Raw genomic sequence first — 25710 nt, forward strand, 5'->3', positions numbered from 1 at the left:
CGGACGAGGAAAATGGTATACGAAATATTGATGCAGAAGCGCGATTGATAATAAATAAAGATACGTTGCCGAAGAAGTCTATTGATGTCGGGGGTAGGCATTAAAAACATGCTCATCAAAATTTAAAATTAAATTAATAACTTACTTTCGACCGGCTATAAAAAAAAATCGTATACACCACACGGTCCAAAAGTTGAAATCTCGGTCCTGTTCGTCATGATTCCCGAGTCGAAGCCGAAAATTCAACTTTCGGTCCTTGTGGTGTAATATACATTTTTGTCGCTTTCTATGATGTTATCGTCGTTTCGCGACTAAAATTAATTTGTAAATTAAGCTTATACTAAGCACATCTATTATAATATGTAATAAAATAATTGAAAAATAATTCTTAATAGAGTCGCTTTAATGCTACATCATATATTAATTCTAATTTTTCTAAAATTAATGAAAGTTTATTTTTAATTTTATAAATCATATAAATCACTATAATGAATTAGTTTGGATCTTACAACTACAGCTATATACATATTGGATAGGGATAACACTCATCAGGTTGAAATAAGTATGTAAAGAAGGAAAACAAAAATTAGCATAAACAAATTTTATAAAAAAAAATATACATACAAAAATAGGTATGCCGTTTTACAAATATTTGACAATGATACTCCTAGATGCTTTCTTAATAATTGTTCGAATATTAGGTTGAGAACTAAATTTCAAGATATTTTCACGAAATACTTACTCTATTCAGTATTTAGTTCACGTATCACACTAAAGTATAAATAATATATTTTAGCAACTTAAGCCTTTGCTAATATCACAACAATAAAATAAGTTAAATGAAATATAAAACAACACAGCTCTATATGATAGTTGACCTCTATATTTAGGGATTAATGCATTTGTTTGAACTAATCTTTCTATTTCTTTTGTAAAACTTATCCCATTTTGATTAACATACCTCTAACAATAGGTAACTTGTTATTGACATGGATAGTAAAAAGGCTATTGGTTCAAAAAGTATGTTGATGTTTTAAAACTAATTTTTAACAAAATTAACTACAAAATTTCGCAAAAATGAACTTTTAGAATTCAGCGATTTTTTTAGAATTTACTAGCAAACAATAAACATAGATTCGTGTAACAGAAAAGTTACTTAAGAAAAAGCAAGATAAATATTGGACGATTCTGAAATATAAAACATAGTGTATCATGTTGAAATCGCGGAGGCATGTGAAGAAAAATCAAGTTACAAATAAGAAGAATATATTGGCCGATACCTAAGAAGTTTATGTTTCTAATTAGTTTTTGATATATGTATAAAACAATTAAAGAGATAGGGGTCTAAAAATTAGGAAATATTTAATCGTGAACTACTCCTATCGACCAGATCGATAAGATTCATTTTGATCTATTAAAACTAAAATAATAAGAAACTACAAAATCTTAAGAAAAAGCTAGTCTTTTAGAGTGTTTTACGTTAAGCAGTAGGTCCAGTCCAGATAAATCTTAGCTTGTAATAGGAGACTAAAACATCAACAATATAGAATTGTGCTTTTCTTCCACAACATCTTAAAAGTAATTTAAAATTATTTGAATATTTAAGTTTCAGAAAATAATATGACTGTACAAATAAATATAATCAATTTCAGTAGATTCTTAAGGCTAGTTACACAAGTGTCAAGATATAATTATTGAAAACAGACAGGTATAAACCTGCCTGGATAAGTTTAGATATTTTTATAGTGTTTCAATGCAAATTTATTGATATTATTGTATCACTAGCTGACCCGACAGACTTCGTCCTGTCAAAAAGATTTGTAATGTGGCAGTTTTTGTGCCTACGTATTTTAAAAAATTCTCCTGAACAGAACCATCACCCTGGTGATAGGGCGTTGTGAATAAAAAATAATTAAATAAAACATATATAAGGATTGAAAAGTAAGTAATCGCTTTATTGTTAATCATGTGAATCATAATTATTATTATTATTATTATCATTATATTGCTTTGTGGTATACGATGTTTTTTGTTTGATTACCTGGCGCATAGATAAACAAATCTGATGGTTTTCCAACACGGGAACAGGCAACATACAATTGACCATGTGAGAAACATGGGTTTTCTAGATTAATACCACAAACACTTAATGATTGCCCCTGGGACTTGTTTATAGTCATAGCAAAAGCAAGCCGTCAACATGTCTATAGGAAATTTGCCATTACCAATGTCAATGAGTTGTTTAGAAAATATGTTTCCAGATTGGTCATTTTGCAACTCGACACGCATATTCTTGCTTAAATGAAGTACTTTAACATGTTTCCACAAATTGGAGGACTTTAGACATGCATTGAGTTCATCAGCTGGCGTTGATCGTGGAATCACTGGCAATGTTTGACGAAAATCTCCTGCTAATAAAATCATTGCACCACCAAATCGGTTATTATTGCTACGTAGATCTTTCAAGGTTCTGTCTAAAGCCTCCAAAGATTTTTTATGTGCCATCGTGCATTCATCCCAAACAATCAATTTACATTGCTGCAAAACCTTTGCCATTGCAGAGTTCTTCGAAACGTTGCAGGTTGGAGTTTCATTGCTTTGCATATTTAATGGCAATTTTAGTGCTGAATGGGCTGTTCGACCACCTTCAAGCAAAGTTGCTGCGATTCCCGACGAAGCGAGTGCAAGTGCAATTTTATTTTGTGAGCGAATTGTTGCTAATATTAATGAAATAAAAAAAGTTTTTCCTGTACCACCAGGTGCATCTAAGAAATAAATCCCTCCAGTTTCATCATTTGTTACTTTCATAAGAGTTTCAAATACATACTTCTGTTGTTCATTTAACAGTGGAAGATTTGTTTGAATTTATTCTTTCAAAGCGTTGAGATCATACAGTCTTTCTCGATGCAACTCTTGGTTAAAAGCGTCATGCATTGGACGATTGGGCGCGGTCAGGCCTAATTGAATTAATAGTTTGTTTGACATTATCAAGCACATGTCCTCAATTGAAATCAATGCTTCATTGTAAATTTCTTCACTGATTTGTATATTTGGATTTCCCATTCTATTCCGTATTTGATACAAAATATCATCACACATATAATCTTTGTACTTCATCCACAAATCAATTGGGTTTGATGGGAAGCATGTAGATATGATTATAGAAAACAATGTTCGTATTTGATGAGTGTGTGATGATATTACAGCATCATTGAGAGTTTGATCCCAATGAGCGTCATTTTCAAGCAATTGCAAACGTTGACAGGCTTCTCTGTAGGATCCACACAATTCACCATCAACAGTTCGTAACTGTTGGAATGATGTTGGGCCACGTACATTGACTAATAGCAGTCGTAAATAAAAACATTCATCATTGCTTGGATGTACTGAATAAATCCGGCCAATCGCATCGGTGGAATATACATCTGTATATCCTGGAACTGGTTTTCCTTGTTTCCGTCGTATAAATCTCCTTGAGGATTGATTCCAGGTATAATATTTTGGCATTTCAGAATATAGCAATGTTTGTGCGAAATCATCGTTTTGGCATGTCTCAAAAAAACTGGTTAATGTAGTAGATGGTGGCTGAGCAGCTCTTTGTACTGCGTTCTGTGCTGTAAAATACACTCTTTGTCCATTTTCTAAATGCACAGCTAAGTGAACAACAGAAGGGTGTCTCTCATGAATAGGAAAAGAAAATATTCGCCAAACTGCTTCATTACTACTGACATAGCGGCCCATTTGGTATTGGGTAACTTCATCATTAGAATTCTCTGCACCAATTCCAATCACAGCCATATAGGGAGTGACCCTTTGGTTACATATTTGCAAATGTATTTAATCGATTTCACTGAATGGCAAGATTCAACGTTGATGTGTGCTTTGAATGTCTTTGATAAAATGGGTGAATATGGAACAATCCAACGATTATCTATTTCAATATCTTGTTAATTTAATTTGACAATTGTTGATTTTCCATTGTCTGCTGTCGATCTGCGACGATACAATGGATAACCGTCATTACCAGTAATTGTTTCCGATATTAATGTCCGTGGATATCGTTTTGAACATTTACCATCCATCATACACGGTGAATTTTGATTAAGAGTTCCACAGGGACCATGTATCATGTTTTTGATAACTACCTCATGCAATCCAGGATCTACTTGTACATTAGGGATTTCAGCTGATATCACTGCATCAACTTCATTTGGCCTTATCTTTTCAACCAACCAAATCAAAATGTGTGCATGTGGCAATCCTCGTTTCTGCCACTCCACAGAATACATCCAGCAGCGTGTCTCACCAAATACATTATGTTTTACGATGAAATTCATTAAAGATTTCAACTTTTGTCTAAAGACTCTGGCTGTAATATCATGACGATCAATGGATGATTTCCCAGGTAATAACTCCTGCTTAATTTCTATCCATTGCGGATTGCATGTAAATGTGATGAACAAATCTGCTGTACCATAATGACGAACATACGACATGGCATCTTGAGCATATTCGTGCATATGCCGAGGGCTTCCGATGTATGTTGCTGGAAGAATAGTCATCCGACCGACATTCTGTGCATTTCCATCAGTATTAATCGCATCTCGAAGGTGAATATACTCTTCAGATCGGAGTTTGGTTTGATTCAACCTGATGAATGTTAATCTCTCCGTTTCAATTTTAACATACATGTCATCAACATATTTGTGATATAATCGCCGACATTTCAATATGTGATTATCTGCATTTTCCCGAATCATTAGGCGGTATGAATAATAGTTCATTGAACTGACTTTTTTCTTGGTTTCAGAACCTGTAAACAGATTTTGTTTTAATAACATTCAAATATAAAATTAAAATACATAATATAGTGACTGAGATATTATCGCCATAGCTAAACTAATATTTTAGTTACCTGTAATGGGATTTATCATTTTTATTGATAAATCGTAGCCATCTTCACCTTGCCAAAATATAATGGGATATTGCAGTGCATCATATGAGCGGTGTGTTTCCTTTATAGGTTGTAATTGAAAATTTCGACGATGTAAAACAATATCACGGGATTCCAAGTTTTCTCCAACTACAACGATAGCAACTTCATCAATAGTTGGTGCATTAAAACGTCTTGTATGTTGACCTGCAGGTGTTTTATCAGCTCTGATTACAATTTTGTGATTATCGGATGGCATCAGATCCAGGGCAGTTTTAAACAATATAATCAATTGATTGTGTTGATGAAATAAAGTTTGTAATTGTTCTACAATAGACCTTTTTACTAAATTGTTATGTGCACAACGCAGATCAATTTCTTGTGGTGAATTGCCCATAAAATAAATTTGCAGGAATTTGTTGTCGCTATCTGACACTGGTAACAGTGAACCTGCTCTGTGATATATTTGCCCTTGTATCTGTAAATAAAAAAAATATTATGGTGTGGTATAAATTAATGGATTGTCAATGATCAAACTTAAATAATATTTGATCTTAAAAAGTATATATTTAGTTTTAACTAATATCTATCAAATATAAAATATAATAAAAGTGTCACTGAAACTGAATCACCATATAATATGATGACTAAGTGATATATTTCGTAATGATTAAGAAATTGAAGATTAGTAACACATCTTAACTTTGGTGACAGAAAATTTTGTTCGCTAAAATAATTATGAGTAACTGCTATAATACATACCTTGAAAGTTGGCATAAAATTTTCCCGAACTGCATTTGTTGCCCCAAATGAAGTCATTTGAAAGCAATTGTTATATTGTTGAATATGTGTCAAAAAGTGTATAGAATCTGTTCCTAGTCCTGAAACCAATGAGTACAATGGTTCTGGTGGTGGATCCAATTGTATCAATTTCACTTTACCATTTGCGCAACACAATCCATTGGCTTCGTTTTTGTATTTTAATGCCTTACAGTGTGAGCAAACCAAGTTCATAGAACCAATAACAACACATTGGTAGTTACTGTAGTCAATTGACACATCGTAACTGAAAGCAGCTGGATTCAAACTTGCGCGATTATTAGTTGAATGTCGCGCTCGCGCTTCACGCGTTTGTGATATCCGAATTCTTTCACGTTCATTTCCGTCGTCACGTTCTTGTGCAGTACGATTAGATCGGTAATTAGCTTGGTTTATAGCATTTCTGGTTCTTCTACCTAAATTGCTTCGTCTTATAGGAGGCATATCAAATATAAATTATTTTTTCACTAATCACGAACTAAACAAACACTAACTAACTAAACACTCTGCACAAAACACGATATACGAATTTGTTTCGTGTATCACTTGACAATTCATCTGTCATCTGTCAAAAGTCATCTGTAACAGACAACTTTTTTTTTTAAATTTGATATGACTTGAACTCAAATCCTTTTAAGCCGTACGAATTGTTTTATTTATTTAAAATTTGAATTAAATTTTAAACAAATAAAAAATTTTAAATAAATAAAACAATTCGTACGGATTAAAAGGATTTGAGTTCAAGTCATATCAAATTTAAAATAAAAAAGTTGTCTGTTACAGATGACTTTTGACAGATGACAGATGAATTGTCAACTGATACACGAAACAAATTCAAACAAAAAGGGCTATTTTTAGGGTTTTTCCAGCAATAATTCTAATTTTTCTCGCCGTAAAAACCATCCCTGAACTTCAACGAACATTTTAAAAAAAGATTTGGCCAAATTGGTCCAGGCGTTGTTGAGTTATGCGCTTAGGAACATATTTTGCGATTCATTTTTATATATAAGATATATAACATCATATTTACTTGCAGTAACATTTTTGGAGGTATCAATAGCTAGAAGAAAGATTTTTGTTTGTGTATAATTGAATTTAATATTAAAATCTAATATAGGTGCTTCTTCGATAATGATATATATTTATTTAAAAATTGGCCAAAAACGGTCGAGGCGACAGATGGTCCTCCCCTTGTTGCGCTAGCCGGAGGTTCGAATTATGTTATTGTTTATAATTATGGTTACCCAAAACGCAAGAGTGCAAAATCCGACAAGGAAAATATCCTAGTTACGCTAGTACCCAGGCTGATTAAGACCGAATATATACTGGTGATGGTTCGAAGGCCACTCTGAACAGTAGGTCCAGTCCAGATAAACTCTAGTTTAGCCCTAAATGATAACAAAACATGTCAGTTCAATTAATACAGACAGGTAAAATACATTTTTTAAAGTCAAGCATTGGTTGTCTATTTTAATTAGATCTTTACATTTTCCAAAATTCTAGCTTAAATATATTTAATTCTTATAAAAAACTAATTTATATAGCGCAGCTGCTACGTTATTTTTAATTAATATCAAAAAAGTGTATATACGTTGTTATATTTAATGACCTGAATAATTCATATTTTTTACAACAACCCCCATGCGCTTGTATATGCAGGGGAGATGTTTTTTACTCTCATTCGAATAGCCCTAAATTATAGACGGGGGATAAGCAAACGATAATTCCAAAGATTTAAACCAATTTATGGTACCTTAAAATCTATTAGTCATCTCTGACCGTCCCGGCTCTGACCTCTATCTGGTTCCCCCTTAACTATCCATCGAAATGCAAAATATGGTCCCTGGAGCATCAAATATGCACAAATTATGGATCCAGTAATCGTTCCGAGCCCCGTATTCTATTTTAGCAACGTATGGAATTACCATTAAAGGCCTTTGAAGTTTCAATTATAGGAAATATATGACAAATGCGATTTAGATAAGGTCGCAAAGAATGGGGTTCGGTTTTATCTGTAGAATTGACTGACGTTGGCAGCGTTTGAAGTAGGTATTGTACGTTTTTTTTTTTGTTTTTTATAGATTTTATCGGTTTTAATAAAGCCGGGGATGAAAATTAAATTATTTTTCGATAATCGTTTTGGAGCTCTATTATATTTTCGATCAGCTGAATGGCCATTGGTTTTGATATATTTATTTGGATATATGTTGAAATTATTTTGTTCTTTATAACATCGTTTTTGTTTTTTTTTAATTCATTTTCGTTATCATAAAGAGTCAATTTTTTATGGAATCAACATAAGAATACTTACCACTAACGTTTTATTGTATATCGAAAATCCTTATAATAGATTAAGTTTTATATTGATAAAGTAATGACTTTGTACTGGCTATAGGTCTAAGACAGATTAATAAATGTCTTTAATAGCATAAATAAGACAAGAAAATAATTTTTTATACTAGATTGAGACCCTATACGACCAAATTGATTCTCTTTGTCATTGATTCTCATCATCAAATTGATTTCTCTTTGTCATCTATAAAGAACATAAGAGAAATATAGTTTCAGAAAGTGTGAAGAACCGAAATTAAATATAAAATTCACTTTTCTTTCACCTTTTGTCTGACGTTTTGGTACGATGAAAAAATTAACTAGGACATCAGGTTTACAGGAAACTCAATCACCTCAAAGAGATCTTCCAAAAAATATCCATCTTGATCCATCACCTCAGATTAGCTTGAAATGGATATAGCTTGAGCTATTCGATAAAGATTATATATGAAGGCCCTATGAGTATTTAAAAGTGTACATAGAAAAAATTGGGACGACAATAAATACAAGGACAAAAGAACGCTAACAGTGTCTTAGACATGTACGAAAGATCTACGGTCGAGTCTTGGATGGACACTAGTCACTACAATCAGTTAAAAAAAATTTTAGTCATTTTAAAAAACTATATTGCAAACATCAAAATATTCTCAAGAAAGAAAACGGCTATAAGAACAATCCTATTTGTTATACCATCCTCCCGGTCTTCAATTACTCACCAGCTAGTTTTTTTAAATTAATAAACACGGTTCCACGCTAAATAGTTAATCTGCTTTAGATATATATTGTACTACCGTTGCTTACATAAGGTATTGGAAAGTCTGGATCTACAGTCAATATCGATCAACAATTAAAGACTAAATAATATAGTGGAAGTAGAGAAGAAATTAAGAAAGAAGATCCCAGGTAATCCTATTTTTAAGACACAATTAGTAATATAAATTTGCAAATAAATACAACACTATAGATATAATAAAACCTAATAAGCGGTCAAATAAAACAGCTAATTCTATTGCAGTTTATAAAAATGTAAAATTTGTTTTAATTTCGGAGCGGAGTTTTTCTTCCCATTTTGTTCTAATTAAAATAATCTTCTGTCTGATGCATTGGAATATCAGCCTATAAAATGCGATTTGAATTAGTACTAGTGGACAATGTTGCCAGATGTTTGCAAAATTCTTTAAAGCATTAGATGTTATAATTAGAGGTTATAAACCGACGTTGTAAACCAGACTTCCAAGGTGGCCTGGCAACATTTCGACGTGCTGATGTCATAAATTTTGATGACGTGCATTGGCTGTGTTATTGGTCGGGCTATACATAACTTTTTTAACATTTTACTTTTAAAATTTCACTACATTAAAAATGTTAAAATTACTTAGAATTGAAATTAAACAACAATTTTTAAAAAATACTAGGGGCAGGAAAATTGTTACAAGTTTCGAATCACGCTTAAATCATGGGGCATCTTAATTAGCAACCATCTGTAGGCAAAAGTGTATAATCGGATAAGAAGGGTTGAATTAGATTTCCAGGCCATGTTATGCAACGCGCCCTGTCCATACAAATCCTAGATGGAAAATCTTATTGAATAATATAGAACAGAATACTGCGAAACGAAAACGAAATGTATTAATAATGACGGTATAAGAAAAACAAAAGATAAGCAAAGGAGAAAATTTCAATTTAATTCTAATATCAATTAAATTCACAGAACTACCGGTCCTGAATAACATAAAGCGTATAATAAAATTATCTAAAACCAAAATAATAAAGGAGGGAGAACTGGATTACTATTAGAGCCCCCGGCTTATATATCATCCGCATGCATGATATTTCGAAAACCCCAAGAACGGATATGTCATTAGATGCAGATGATCCCACACAAGCGTAAACTGACTTGCACATTGTTTAATTTTTTCTTATACTAGCTTATATGCAGTTAAGTAAACTTCAATTTCAGTAGTAATTAAAATTTGAAACATTAATGAACAAAAAATCCATTACAATCTGAGTGTTTACTTAAGATAATTAATATTCTATCGTCATATATGCTTTTAAATCATTAATAATATACACGCTGTAAAACACGGTCTGTTAAAATATCTTAAATAAAGTAGATATTTTTTCTATATTTTCAATGTTGGTATTTTTTGACGACATAACGTGGTTTTTCTTGACTAAGATTATACTAAATATAAATATTTGTAAAATATAGACATTTTTCAGATAAACTCAATATTTTTTGCAATTTGGGAATACGTAACATTGTGAATTGAATTTGAATATGACAGATTTTGAACGCTAAGAGAGTTTTCGAACAATAATGTTTTCGAAATATGCACTGGAAACATGTAGAAATAAAAATAGACCAATAGGTGTCAAATCTGCACTATACTAAGGATCATCCATTAAATATATTTAGATATTCAGAGTTTCTTCTTTAAACTTTTGTGGCAGCAGGCAATGTAGTGAATATGTTATTGCATTGAATATGTGCTGATATTAACTCTATAACTGGTAATGTTAGAGAATATCTCAATCTGCCGAAAAGATGCCATATGGCAAAATTAATTTAGTACAATTCGAAATTAGGAGGCAACGTTTGTATCAATTGGTTGTACTATTCTATAGCTCCCAGCAAATTTCCAGTAGTTTTTCGAGAATGGAATTTCGAGAATTTCGAGAATGGATGAATGCAGTACAATATTACTAAACAGAGAATATAAAAATTTGTTGAAATGTTTGTTGCTGACAGTGAAATAATTGTTAAAAAATAATATATGTGAAAACAAAAATCTCTAGCTTTACTTCTATGACATTATCTACTAATAGGTATAAGTAGGTCCTGTTAAATAGGCTAATCGGGCATTGTCAGTTCTCATATTCATATCTTATGACTGGCGATGTTCCTCCGTTGTGTGATTATTGTGGACTATTAAAAACAGTCCGACATGTTTTACAATAATGTGAGGCTCTACGGTCTATTCGAATTAGACATAACATACCTAGAAATCTGAAAAATCTTTTCACTCCAAATCACATCGATAAAATATTTCATTATTTACATGAAATTCATTTACAGTATTCTATCTGATCTCTTATCTCATATTAAATTTTATTTTAGAGAAACCAAACTATTTTATATTTATAACCTTTACGTTATATTTTATCTACTGCTTTGGTTTCAATATATTAATATATTATGTATTATGAATTATAATTTTTTATACTAATATTATTTTATATGTGTTTTTATATTATTATGTATTTATTTTTATATTCTATCTATCTATTGATATATTTTAAATGTATAGTATTTATTTATGTTTCATCTCGTTTTATATATTGATTGATTATTAATTCATTTATACAATTTGTGTTTGTATCGTATATGTATTTGATACATGTTTATTCTGTCAGATGATTTATAAAGTCACCAAATAACACAACAGTGTTGAAGTGACTATAATTTAAAAAAAAATCTCTGGCTTGAAAAGTGGGAAATTGATCAGATTACATTATAAGTTTTATATTAAAATTAAATTGGTGAACCAGGCTAACAAATACTACTTCACTCTCCTTGTACTAACATTTTTAACCGAAGAAAAAGTGTGTCTTATGAATGCGTAAATATAGGAAAATGTTTAATAATAATTAAATGTTAAATATTTAATTTAAGATTAAAATATTTGTTGTTCTTGTGTCGAAATGTACAAAGTACTATTCCTTGCAAAAATTAATCTTCAAAAGTACAATGTAAGACTAAATAGATATAAATCAGTATAACTGGTGAGAATTATGCAAAGAGATTTCTAGTGAGAACTACTACTGTTTTGACATGTTGGTAATATGATAGAAAACACAGACAATAATCTGTCGCTTTTATCTTATGCGACATAGACTGCTTGATTGAACTTGTCCTGAAGAATCTCCACTGCTTGGATAGGACTGCTTTATGATGAAAATCGACGGCTTTTACTCAAATACGTCGTTATTCGGTTGGAACCAAAACTCTTAAGAATAGATATATATTTTACAATTTATCCCCGATGCTTCCCTCTTGTATTCCTTGTGGTTGTACAGAAGGTTCGATTAAACTCATCTTACTATAGCCTGATTCATTAACATTTGTCAGTTTAAGACTTAACTCGTCAAATTACAATTTTCTTATTTTCTAAAGAAGGTATGCCTGTAAATTCGGAGTTTTTTTTTAATTACTTCTTATATTTGATATTTTTAGTACAATGTTAATTTACAAACTCATTTATTACAACTGTTCTATTAATTCTGCTTCTACTACTGTTCTACTGTTTCTATTATCTTGCACTTGCATTAATATACAAAGAAGGCGAGTACGGGATTAATATATTAGTGTGTATTTCCCAAATTAAAATAAAACTGAACTATTTAAGCTAAAGTTAAGCATAAACTTATATACTAAACAAGTTTCTGTGGTTTGGTTCGCTTCAATCTTTTGATTTTCTTCGTGATGTCCAATTGTTGTATTGTACGCTGCTGTGATTTAGCAAACTTATTTCATGTTTTAAGGCGAAATCTTGGATCACTTCGTGTATCTATATGATTTGGAGGTTATCGTGCAGCTCTTCGTTGGTTACATAGCGATTGCATTGCTATAGCACTGATAATTAATCGTAGAACTTTCTTTTGGAAGCATTGGATCACTAGTTGGTTTGATATGTTATTGCAACCCCATATTTACACCCCATAGGTCCAAATTGGCTCTGTAAAATATCTTATTCTATATTTTGCTGTAAAATTTTTATTAATTTGATGGAAAGTAGTAAAAATTTTAGCATACAAACCTCATTATTATTACTAATGTTTAACATATTGGCAAGTACATTGGAGTACAATGACACTCTTTCGAAGTACTTAATAAAAACACTTTCAATTTTCGTTTTTCGTTTCAATTTCGTTTCAATTTTCAATTCGTTTCAATGGTACTCGTTATGGGATATGACGGTGTCACTTCATTAGAGAGAGCATCGACCATAGCTTTCAAAATTCTTTTGGAACTGTTGAATCATGGGTTATATTAGATTTTCTAGAAGTATCCCTTGATTTGGTTCTGCAGGACCAAATGTTCTTAAGTATACATTTCTGAACTAAGACCTTGTTATCTATCCAATAACTTCGATTTGAGTTCGGCAAGCCAATATATTAGGTTTAGATTATAACTAAGTTATTTTAGTTTAGCTCAAGTATGTTTATCTTCTAATTTAGACTTTGACCGAGATACACGATAAGATATTTAACATCCTCCATTTCGGGAAGTTGGTTGTTATTTATATTCATTAGTTGGTATGTTGTTCTACGTAAGATAACATTTATGTGGTTAGATTTTCTTTTTAGGTTTTTTTCCACAGTTTTTAGTCATAGTTGTGTTTTATTAATGTGTGTCAAGATTGGTACATCATCTGTGTATGTTTCCAGAAGTATACAGGAATTACAACACTGGAGTTAGTACATTACCTTGTAAATACATATATTTTGTAGTTCAGTCTGTTGATCATATTATTTTATGGTAAAATGTTTATGATAAAGCATTTAGTTTAATCTGATTTAATAAAAGCTTGACATATATATAAGCTTGACAATATCTGTGCTATATAGGACTGCCTTTATTTGGTTTATTGATCTGTGTATTTGTTGCGTGCTTATTACGAAACCCAAGTTGATGTCCGGTGATAATATTTCGATTTAGTTGTTTTATATTAATGCTGTTGATCTACAATTTCTTTAAAAAAATTGTCATTACAGTTAATAAACTTATAAGTAGATAGGTCTACATACTATATGAATAAAATGATACATATTTAGAACAAATTAAACACTAAAGAATTAAATCAATAGATAAGTAATAAGCAACGTTGGTGTCTACTAACAACTAATAGAAAAGTACTAACAACTAATATGTATGAAATAAATCATTTGTTTATATTCAGTGATCCTGGCTGCGGTATCTTCACATGAGGTCTATGATTAATAACTTAATATGCGCAACATAAAAATCGAGATTTATTGTTTCAGTTCAGAATTTCATCATCTATGTGGACATCTAGCAACGGTTGAAATCTTAGATGTAAACAATTATAAATCCTAGTGCGAACACAAACGAATTCGATTCGCGTTAGTGCTACCTTATTATATATTCGAAAATACACATATTTTCACCAATCAGTTATTACTACACGTAACCAATATTGACCCATCACTTTATAGCCTAGAAATGAATCGCCACTTCCTTATCGACAAGTGTGTCTATTGAAACTACCATTTCCACATCGAAATTGCTTAATGAAAACCAAAAACATTAAACAATGGTTCCCGCGTGAGGTCCTTACAATTCGTACTTAACTAAGGACGTGTATTTTTTTCAAATCGTCTGTAAAACCGTTATAAATCATCCGATTTTGCGTTAAACTGTAAAACCGAAAACCCGTTTCAGGCGGTCGGCACTATCGTCCCCATTCTTCCTGGAGAGCGCGTATCATATCCGTTCGTGATGACGCGTGTGCCGTGACGTCACCGGGAATAGAATTCATTTGTTCCCCGGGGCGATTTTCGTTTGTTTTTGAACTGACAAAGGGACCCAACCGACTGTGAAACCTTTTAACGAGTCCCTACTGCATCGGAGCCTGATCGTTAATGGCGATTAGTGGTACGGCCTGGCCTTCTTTGACCGTTCTTAATAAAACGTACTAATGGAAAAAAATTGAATTATCGAATGATTAATGCTCAATTTTCTCCGATTTCTAAGCGAACCGCTTTCCATTCCGCTGAAAAGGACGATAATGATAATTGAATAGTTGAAAATGCCTGCCCAAAACGAATCTTAATCTGCCCAAAACGAATATATATATATATATATATATATATATATATATATATATATATATATATATGTATATATATATATATATATATGTACTGTATATATATACTATTTCTTTTTTATAGTTCTTTTTTTTTGGTCGTAGACCTTTTGATAAGCAATATCTGTCAATAGAAACCTGAAATATTAAAGCATGTAATTGTTATACAATCTAATCTGACTGACCATTTAATATTATTAAGTTATTCAGTGTGTATTGACTCTGTGGATTGCTCGAAATTGCATTAAGCTGCACGAAGAAAAAGCTAATCTCTTTAAAGGTGATGCTGCTGGGTCAGATTCCAATTATCGGGTAATAATCGGTTGCATTTTAATGTTAGACAAATAATGATATGGAGAATCAAAACAGAATTACAAATGCTGTTGAATGAAAATACAGCTCAAACTTTCAAAAAATCTTCAAACAGCAAACTTCAAACATCAAACTTAAAATTTGATAAATTAACAGTTTCGAAATGTTTAATATGTGATGAGATCACAGGTCAATTGAAAAGTCCCCGGCCTACTATAGTAAAACATATTTTTTGGCAAAATTAGTTTTTTTTACTCAACATAATTCCCTTCAAGGGTGATACACTGATTATAGCGACCCCCCAACTTTTCGATACCATTTTTGTAGCACGATTCAATTTGTCCTTTGCTTCAAAATAGGCCTCAGTTTCGTCGATCACATATTCATGCGAGGTAGATTTCTTCCCAGCGAGCATTCTTTTGAGATCTGAGAACAGGAAATAGTCGCTGGGAGCCAGCTCTGACGAATACGGTGGATAAGGAAGCAATTCGAAGCCCAATTTATGGATTTTACCATCGTTTTTAGTGACTTGTGACACGGCCCATTGTCTTGGTGAAGGAGCACTTCCATTTTGTTTAAATGCAGCCGTTTTTGTACTGTTTCGTCCTTCAAACGGTCCAATAAGGCTATGTAATAGTTGTTGTTGATGGTCCCTTCTTTTTCAAGGTAGTCAATGAAAATTATTCCATGCGCGTCCCAAAATACAGACGCCATAACCTTGCCAGCCGACTGTTGTGTTTTCCGAGCAGGTTCATCGTGTGCAATCCACTTCGATGACTGTCGATTGGACTTCGGATTGAAATGATGGCGTCATGTTTCATCCATTGTTGATGTACATGTTCAGTTGATATCTTCAGAGTCTCTGCTATTTCATTCAATTTCAGTTTATGGTCATTCAAAATATTTATGTGGATTTTCTTAATGTATTCGTCGGTAACAACCTCTTTTGGGTGTCTACTGCGTTCACCGTTCTCGGTTCTCAATTCAACACGTCTAAACTTAGCATACCAATCCTTGATGGTTGATTTTCCTGGGGCAGTGTCCGGAAATTCAGCATCGAGCCATATTTTTGCTTCAACTGTATTTTTTCCCTTCAAAATGCAATATTTTATCAACACGTGAAATTCCTTTTTATCAATTTTTTTCGCAATAACAAAAGTTGCTTCACTCAAAATGCTATAATTTGTAAACTAATGAGCCGACAGCTGTCAGATTTATACACGCATATTTTGAAGTTTAGGGCTCACAAAAAAAAATGATTTAATTCTAGTAGCGCCATTTATGTGTCAGGCCGGGGACTTTTCAATTGGCCTGTTAGATTCAATAAGAAAATGGCCAGACCCAGTGACTGAAAATTCCATGTAGGCAAATACGCATTTTCTGTAGCGTATTATACCTGGCGATGAGAAGTGAATCTGATACGTGTAAAATGTAAAATGTCATAAGCTGTTATACTACAGATATCTACCGATGTTAATTCAATACATTTAATGACATATTGCTTAAAACAGATCAGTAATAGTGGGTTACAGGTGCAAAGTCATCCTTTAGAATGGCAGTGTTCAGATGCAAGAATTGATATGTATGCATGTTATTTTCTGATGACAACTTGTTCAGATCGCTGCAGCATAAGTTGACTCCTATTTGGTTTAGAAATGCCGAAGAAATGCAAAATCGATGATGGGTTGTAAATCTAATATCAAAACGTAACAACGTTCTTTCAACACTTTATCGCCATATCAGTTGAAAGTTGGAAAAAAGTTTTGACTAACATGAATAAATGTTTAGTTTTGTGTTTTACAAACTTAAACCTATTTATTTACAAAACTAAAGATTAAGGGCTATTGGTTCAATAATAGGCCAAAAGATTGTCAGCATCATTTTCTTTTATTGCAAGAGAAATATTGTTTCAGGATATCTTGGATTGAAATTTTTTTTCTGAAACCATAAGTTTTCTCACGGAAAGAAAATTAAAAAAAAAGACCGTTGAATGCAACAATTGATGCGACAATCATACCCATTCAAGAAAATGTTCAGATTTAATTCCCTCTGACTTCGGTCAGTGCAATTTTCATAGTAGGAGGAGATAAAATGAGGAATTAAGTAGTTTATTCCAGAATTCAAACTCACTAGAATAAACTTGAATCATATATATCGAACAAGTATAAATCTAATTCAAAATATCTTGTATATTGTAATACAATCAACTCTCGTGTTATTAATTGGGTTACGGATCCATGAAATATCATTCTGCTTTTAACCACAAGCTTTTACAATAATATATCATGCAATAATACCAGCTATGTTCAATAATATAACTAATATAACAGTGCGGCAAGAATTTCAGAAATATTTTCTGCGACATTAAACTGGAAATATATAACTCATCCATTCACCTCTTAACTATTAGTCCAGTGGAAATTTGGAATATTTCATTCAGCCGAATGGAATTGCGCACAAAAGTGTCAGTCGACCTGTCTAACCTCGCTCAACTCATCTGCACACGAAAAATAGAGCAGGAAAATAGATATTGTTTAGAACGATTCAATTAAGCGCCAGTGCCAGTGTAAACAAACGAATAAAAAGGTATTTTAATAAGGGATGTTTTTCACGACGATATTAAACAAATCACAATAAGAAGAAAGTCGTTTTAAATTTAATGGTCGCCAACAATAGATGAAAATTTAAAAGCTATTAGGTTTTCATCGTGTTTTTTTTTCATGCAAAAAGAACAGAAATTAATTATGATACGAGAAAAAATGAATCTTGATGGATGGATGTGAGTTTAAGGTGGGTGTTAAGCTTCACTCATAGGTAATCAATAAATCCTATTAACGGCCCAACAATTTATTTGTTGACTTAAGACTAACGATTTTGGATCCTTTATAATTAACTAATCATAAGATGAAGCGAAAAAATCATATTTGGGTGAAAATATTTTATGCTTTGTTTAATTCGAATGACGATGATAAAACTAATGCTTATTCATATTTTAATGAATTCAACAAACTTTCGTCAGTGACTTTTTAAGTTTTCTTAATTTTATTTCAACACCCTCAAAGAACGCACTAATATTTGTGTTATATTTGAGAGTTTCCTTTCTGATAACTAGGGTGTATTTAGACTAGCTCTAATTGTTTTTGATAGTTTTTCGATATCAGCTATTTCATGAAACGGTTTTTGAAACTACTTTGTGAACTTATCAAATTAACTGTCTACTTTGGACCACTAGATAATTCATAATCATCAGCTTTTTTCACAGCGCCATCTATTAATTTTTCTGATAGAAATTACCCATCGGATCTTCCAAGGCGTTTCAACGGTATTTTTCTCACCAGGAAACAATGTTTAATCAACATATAAAATTATTTTTTATGTTTTTTTCCCTCTTTTTCTAACTTTAAGGAATTATTGTTTTAATTTTAAATGGTTTCTTGTTAGTTGAATTTGATTAAAACGGAGTTGTTTAAATGTGCTCTTGGAAAAAAAACAGAAATTGTTTTTAAGTACATGAAAGTATGTGCATTTCAGGCCATATTTATATATATATATATATATATATATATATATATATATATATCCAATTGAGGAAGAGTATTGCTTAACCAAGATGCAATTTCTAATTGCAGCATAAATTGCAAGTCCTTTATTATTCTCGATACTCATAATTGAAACATATATCGTGTTAATTTATCTTAACTTATTGACAAGAAAAATTTGGGTATATATATTCAGTACTGGAATCACCAGGTGTTACTTACACCTTAAAATCTCTAAAAATATATAAGTAAATAAAAATATTGTTTCAAGGAAAATAATTTGATAGGTGGGAAAGCTGAAACAAATTCTTTTGAATCAGGAGAATATTTGCCCTCAACTTCCGGCATATAGGAACCGTGCAGTATAACAATTAAAATAAAAAAGTAAGTGTATATATGTGGTAATATTGCAGGCAAGAATTATTACATATATTTATGTATTTATGATATTTACAGATGTATTTATTAGTCTTCTTTATTATCTAAAATTCTCAATCATATTTTAGGTCAAAAAACTCTTGCATTTATTAAATATAATTAATTGTCTCGAGTATCCTAAACAGGACATTGCTTTAGGTCTATAAATTAATTTTAAGAATTTAAACGAGATCCTGTTACTGTGTTAAATAGCATTGGGTATATTTGTAAATAATTTCATGTTGAAGCCTCACTGACAGGCTTCAAGTTTCAGTATGTACCAATTCGTCGAAGCGTGAACAAAAGCAATTTCAGTGCGTTGAAAAATATCTGAATTTATTTCATCGATTTCAATCATGAATCATCATGCGAGTACTGGTTTCGACGTTACGAAAGTGATGATTTTGGCAACCAAGACAAAGAGCGTTCTGGACAACCAAAATTTGAAGGCATTACTCCATGTAAAACGCAAGAAGAATATGTAGAATTGTTGGTTGTATTACAAGAAACTGATTCAAAAGCATATATATTTTAAGTCATATGAATTGAAAGGTATTTGGTCCTGCCTGAAATGTTGCTTCAACTACAAAATCGGAAAGATTTTTTACATCGTATTGTTATTGGTGATGAAAAGTGGATCTATTATGATATCAAAATGAATATAATCAAGAGGACCACTTGTTTATACATTTTTTTTTTTTTTTTTTATTACTCTTCGTGAGTCCACAATCTGCCCTATTGGCAATAAGTATTTCTTATGTCTATATTATATATACATGGCACGTAGAAAATCACTTCATTAAGCAATCTTCTGTATAAAATATTATCTTAATTAATTAGTCTTATTCTAATGCTTATTCTAAACTCTACATATGTCCAGTAATCAGATCAGGTGGTGTTAAACGTTTTAGTCTACGCACTTCACTATCACGTCGCATATTTAGCTGATTAGCGAGTACATTGGGATGCACTGACACTCTTTCGAAGTACTTCACACAAACACGTTGGATTACACTCGTTATAGGTTCTAGAGAAATATCGCGTTGTATCACTTTATTTGAAATATAGTACGGAGCATCAACAATGGCGCGCAACACCTTATTTTGGAACCGTTGAATGATGGATATATTAGATTTGCTAGCGGTACCCCATAGTTGAATTCCATATGTCCAAATGGGCTTGAGTATAGACTCATACAGCAATACCTTGTTATCTAATGATAACTTGGATTTGCGCCCAATGAGCCAATACATTTGATATAATTTTAGTCCTAGTTGTTTCCGTTTAGAGAGTATGTGCTTCTTCCAGGTTAGGCGTCGATCTAAATGCATACCAAGATATTTAACATGCTCTGCTTGGGGGAGTTGACGATGATTGATATTTACTGGTGGACATGTTCTTCTACGCAGGGTAAACGTTATATGCATGGATTTTGATTCATTGGCTTTAATGCGCCATGTCTTCAACCATAATTGTATTTGCTCCAGGTGGGTTTGTAGGTTTATTGATGCTGTGTCTGGATCTTCATGGGATGCTAAGATTGCTGTATCGTCTGCATATGTTGCCACAGTAGTTATTTTTGTGGTGGGCAGATCAGCCGTATACAGAAGATACAGTACTGGACCCAGTACACTACCTTGCGGAACTCCTGAATATATGGGATTTAATTCGGTATGTTCATCGCCTTGATTTACAATAAAATGTCTGTCAGTGAGATACGATTTTAGTAGCTGATAGTCCGGATGAGGGAGAAGTTTCTTTAGTTTAACCTGCAAGCCCGTATGCCATACTTTGTCAAAAGCCTGAGATATGTCTAGGAAAGCAGCCGAACAATATCTTTTGGCATTTAGGTCAGCGTTTATTTTGTTTACAAGTCTATACACTTTTTCTATAGTCCCATTCTTATTGCGAAAGCCAAACTGATGTTCTGGAATAATTTTTCTTTTTTCTATTATATAGTTTAGTTTTTTTATGTATAATTTCTCGAAAACTTTCGAGATTATTGGTAATAAACTTATAGGTCGGTAGGAGGTCACATCTTCTGGTATTTTTCCTGGTTTAAGTATCATTAATATTTTAGCTACTTTCCAGATACTAGGGAAGTAATTAATTCGTAGCATAGCATTGAATATATATGTTAATAGTTTTATAGCCTTTTCTGATAGTTCTTTTAAAATTTTGCCAGTAATTAAGTCATAACCAGGAGCTTTTTTAATATTAATCTCTTTCATTATTGTATGTTTAACTTTTTTGACCGTTAATTTCTCATGCGGTAAATCCATTTGAAATGGCGAATCTAGAAAGCTAGTAATTTTATTTTCGTCATCTTTATGTAGCTGAGACTGGAAAGGTTTAAAAACATTTTTTAAGTGTTTTGAGAAAATGTCGGCCTTCTCTTTATTGCTTCTCGCCCAATTATTTTCGCTTGTTTTAATAGGTGGATTATGCTGCTGGGATCTCCTAAGCTTTTTTGTTGCTTTCCACAACGAATAGTCTGTAGCCTCAGTTGATGTCAAGTTTTCTAGGTATTCTTGAATGCCTTGGTTCTGTTCGATTTGGATTAGATCTCTCAGCTCTTTTATGGCCCTATTAAATTTTCTTTTATTCTCTTCAGTCCTTTGCTGTTGCCAATTTCGTCGTAACTTTCTTTTTCCTGCTATCTTTCTCTGTATTGTACATGATATATATGTATTTTTTCTTGGAAATGTTTCACTGTTGGGAGTCGCGGAATATGCTGCCTCCTGTATATTTTTTGTAAGATTTATTGCTGCTATTTCTATATCCATTTCAGTTTGTAACGGTAAATTTAGAGAGATATTTTGGTCTAAGTTTTCTCTAAATGAGGGCCAGTTAGTTCTATTATTGCACAGAGAAGGGGGTTTATCTTTGATGGTAATTTTTGAAGAAATTGTTACTATTATTGGTGAATGATCAGAAGACAGGTCGAAGCATGATTCTGCCTGACACTTTTTTGGATCAATATTTTTTGTAATACAGAAATCTATTGTATCTGGTTTTTTATTTCTGTCTGAAGGCCAATATGTTGGTTCACCAGTAGAGATATGTTGTAAGTTATCTTTCCTTATGGCTTTGAGCAGTTCTCTACCTTTTGAGGTTATTATTCTTGAACCCCACATTAAATGTTTTGCATTATAATCTCCTCCTGCTATAAATCTATTACCTAGCGTACTGAAGAATTCTTGAAATTGTTCTGCCTTGTTGTTATGTTTGGGTGGGCAATAAATCGCAGAAATTGTTAATGGTCCATGGGCTTCCTCTATGGTTATACTGGTGGCTTGCAGGTAGTCTTTGCGGAATTTTTCTTTTTCGAAATGCTTTATATCATCTCGAATTATTATGGCTGTACCTCCATGTGCTTTATCATCAGGGTGATTTGTATGATATAGCTTATATTTAGGAACTTTCAGATAATTCTTGTCCGTAAAGTGTGTTTCGGAAACCATCATAACGTCAATATTTTGTTCATTTACGAACATTTTTAGTTCCCTGGCGTGTTGTTGGAGCCCATTGGCATTCCAGACGGCGATTTTGTAGCTATTGGTTTCAGGCATTAGGCAAGTTTGCTTACGACGGTTGTGAGTAGACCAAGCATCGTACTCATTTGATCCATTAGTTTGGCCATCATATTTTCTAATCTTGAGATGTTGCTAGTTTCAGTAGGTTGAGATATTGTCTCTCGTTTTTGTGCTGAACCATTTTCAACTATTTGGGCATAAGTTATGTCTGGTTGACTTGTTCTGGTGGGTAGTGGTAGATTGGTAGTAGTGGATTGTTTTTGTTGATGCCTTTTTTCCCTTAAGGCAGGATAGAGTTTCTGCTGTAGTTGCTTGTGAACTGCGCAACCCTTGTAGTTCGCTGGATGATTTCCATTACAGTTAACACATTTCACTTTTTCATCGCGAACTTTACGAGTACAATCTCCTGTCTTATGTTCTCCTGCACATTTTACGCATCTATATGATTTGCGACAGTAAGTCTTTGTGTGCCCGTGCGCTTGACACCTTGTGCATTGTGGTATAATTCTTTTTATATGTGGTGGTTCGCATTTAATAATATTATTTTCCAATTTGGTGATTTCATACACCGCCTTATTATTTCCATTAGGTTTTATGTCTATATAAAACATAGGCAGAGGTTTTTTTGTCGTGTGATGTCGTATATTGTGAATATTTACGACCTCATGGCCTTTTTCAGCTAGTGCTACCTTGATGGTGTTAAAGTCCGTCCCGTGATGTAATCCTTTTAATACGAATTTAAATGTTCTCTCGGATTTTGGCCTGAATGTATGGTATTGGGTGTTTCTTTCATCTAATTCTTTTATAAGAACTTTAAAGTGATCCGCTTCGAACAATTGGATTTTAATTGTTTCATAGCTCACTGTTTTAATTGTGTAGTTCGTAGTAATGGTTTTCAATAAGTCATGGATGTTTTTTATTATTCCTACCTTATAGACTGTTATTGGTGGTGGTTTGGGAACAACTTTTTCAGGGCTTGGTTGTATGTTCTCTTCAATTTCTTCCGACAGGTTGCTAAAACTGTTTTTTGTCTCTATCGGTTTCTGCAACCAATAGTCACTGATTCTTGTTTGTTTCCTCGCGATTTCTTCTTCTGGACTTCTCAATCGTTTTTTGTTAATAACTGTAGTCCATTCTGATGGTGGAGTTTGCGTTATTGCTGTTTGTTCTAATCTTATATCAAAGTGTGCAGGTGATTTGGTTGAATCGCTATGGTTTGCCATTTTTTAATTTTTAATATTTTATTTAATTTACTTCCAGAGGATAAAAAAAATAAAATAAATACATTGTTTATTTCACGCACTTCATTTTTCACTTACGTTATTTTAGCACTAGTTTTTTACTATAAATACTATAAATATGTTTATACATGAGCATGAATGGCAAAGCCGAATATCCTTTTGTTCAAGCGAATGCTTTGTATTTGGTGGGATCAGATTGGTGTGGTATACTATGAACTACTAAAATCTAATAAAATATGATATTTGAGCCAAGAAATGGACGAAAAACGGCCGAAAGAGAAGCCAAGATACAACAATTTTATTCTTCAGCATGACAACATTCGACCACATATTGCAAAACCGGTGAAAACTTACTTAGAAATATTAAAATATTCCTTGCTCCTCGTGATCTGTCTGAGAAGCACTCCTTATAGAGCTACCAAAAAATGATATCCTCAAAAATACATCGTTCTTTCAAAATTGAATCCGTAAGTTGCTTCAAAGATGGGAAAATCCAGAAATTATCGATGAACAATGCTTTGAATAAAATACATTGTACCGATTTTTCATAATAAGGTTTCAAATTAAAAGAAAAATATTTTAAAGTTAATTTATATATAAACCGCACTAGAATATAAAAGGCCAATCTTATATAATTTTCATATTGAATGTTATAGAAATGGAAACATTTTCATTAATGTTAAATGAAACAGATATGATTTGTATATGATAAGGAAGGAAAAATTTTTCATCTTTTTTATTCATTATAATTGTCAAGTTAAAATGGTGCTTCTTGAGTGAACAAAACATTGAAATTTTAAATCGTATTTAAATAAAAATGGTTAATAAGATATTCTTTTTTAATTACTCTGGAGTTTGACAAAACTTGGCTGCAGCTTCGTATATGGGAGATCGCCTTCTATGTGTTTTTTTATTATGCTTGAAGCTATTATCAATCGGTAAAAGCTTTATTCGGCATTTCCCACTTTATAAATTATTTAAAAATCCCTAAAGATTTCAAAGTTGCGTTTTCTTGAATAACGCATTGAATGCTTTTAACTAAACCGAGTGCCTAATGTTATTATAAATTTACGCTTAAGTAAATTAATATATCATAGCGCTAATACGTTTTCCACCTTAATATCTTCATGTATATCATGCATGTGTAGGGAAATTGCCGCAGAAAGGAAAGATTAATCTAAGGCGACGGAAACCAAGCAGAACGTTCAATATTCACTTTGTTGCATCCACTTCCCAACATTAAAATTATACATTAAATAATGATGCATCTCCCAGATGCATAAAGCAGATATTGCCAAGTTTCCGCGTTACACATTAAAATCGTCTGCGTGATTACCTTAAAGCGTAATAACACTCTTAAAATGTTATGAGAACATCGGTTTAGGATTTTCCTAAAGTAAACATTTTTTAGTTCTTTAAATTACTCATTCTATGGCATAGAAATATGTTTTAATTATTTGTTTAGATCACTCTTGTAATTGAAATGTTTTTGTTTGAAATTATTAAAAACCAATTACATTAATATTTATTTTCAAGTATATTTTCAATATTTTATGGTAATATAGGGTACTATATTTATATAGGATAAAATATGAAGTTTCTTTTCAACTTAATTACATAAAATGCAACTCTGCTGATTAAATTGATTTAGGCCATGTATATATTGTACATTATAAAGTTGTCGCC

The 25710-nt window shown here is 32.1% G+C and overlaps 1 protein-coding gene across 2 annotated transcripts; it reads right to left on the bottom strand.

Moving 5' to 3' along the window:
- Window positions 1-4812: 4812 nt before the first annotated feature.
- LOC143197196 (uncharacterized) lies at window positions 4813-6323 on the bottom strand. Of its 2 annotated transcripts, XM_076405447.1 has the most exons (3): window positions 5875-6323; window positions 5696-5814; window positions 4813-5411 (listed from the first exon to the last, which is right to left on the bottom strand). In XM_076405447.1, exons 1-3 carry the CDS (start codon window positions 6194-6196, stop codon window positions 4908-4910), a joined length of 945 nt encoding a protein of 314 aa, XP_076261562.1. In that variant the 5' UTR covers window positions 6197-6323; the 3' UTR covers window positions 4813-4907. The 2 variants fall into 2 exon arrangements, with proteins under 2 accessions (XP_076261562.1, XP_076261559.1); XM_076405444.1 differs by having other exon boundaries at window positions 5696-6323.
- Window positions 6324-25710: the final 19387 nt, after the last annotated feature.

This window comes from Rhynchophorus ferrugineus, unplaced genomic scaffold (genome assembly GCF_030347505.1).
Source record: "Rhynchophorus ferrugineus isolate W39M unplaced genomic scaffold, kcgeb_rfMv2 rfM1, whole genome shotgun sequence".
Taxonomy (NCBI): domain Eukaryota; kingdom Metazoa; phylum Arthropoda; class Insecta; order Coleoptera; family Curculionidae; genus Rhynchophorus; species Rhynchophorus ferrugineus.

Coding starts and splice junctions, on each gene's coding strand:
- LOC143197196 (XM_076405444.1), bottom strand. CDS start 6,196: ATGCCTCCTATAAGACGAAGCAATTTAGGTAGAAGAACCAGAAATGCT. Junction 5,412..5,695: donor ATTTTATGCCAACTTTCAAG/GTATGTATTATA, acceptor TTTTATTTACAG/ATACAAGGGCAAATATATCA.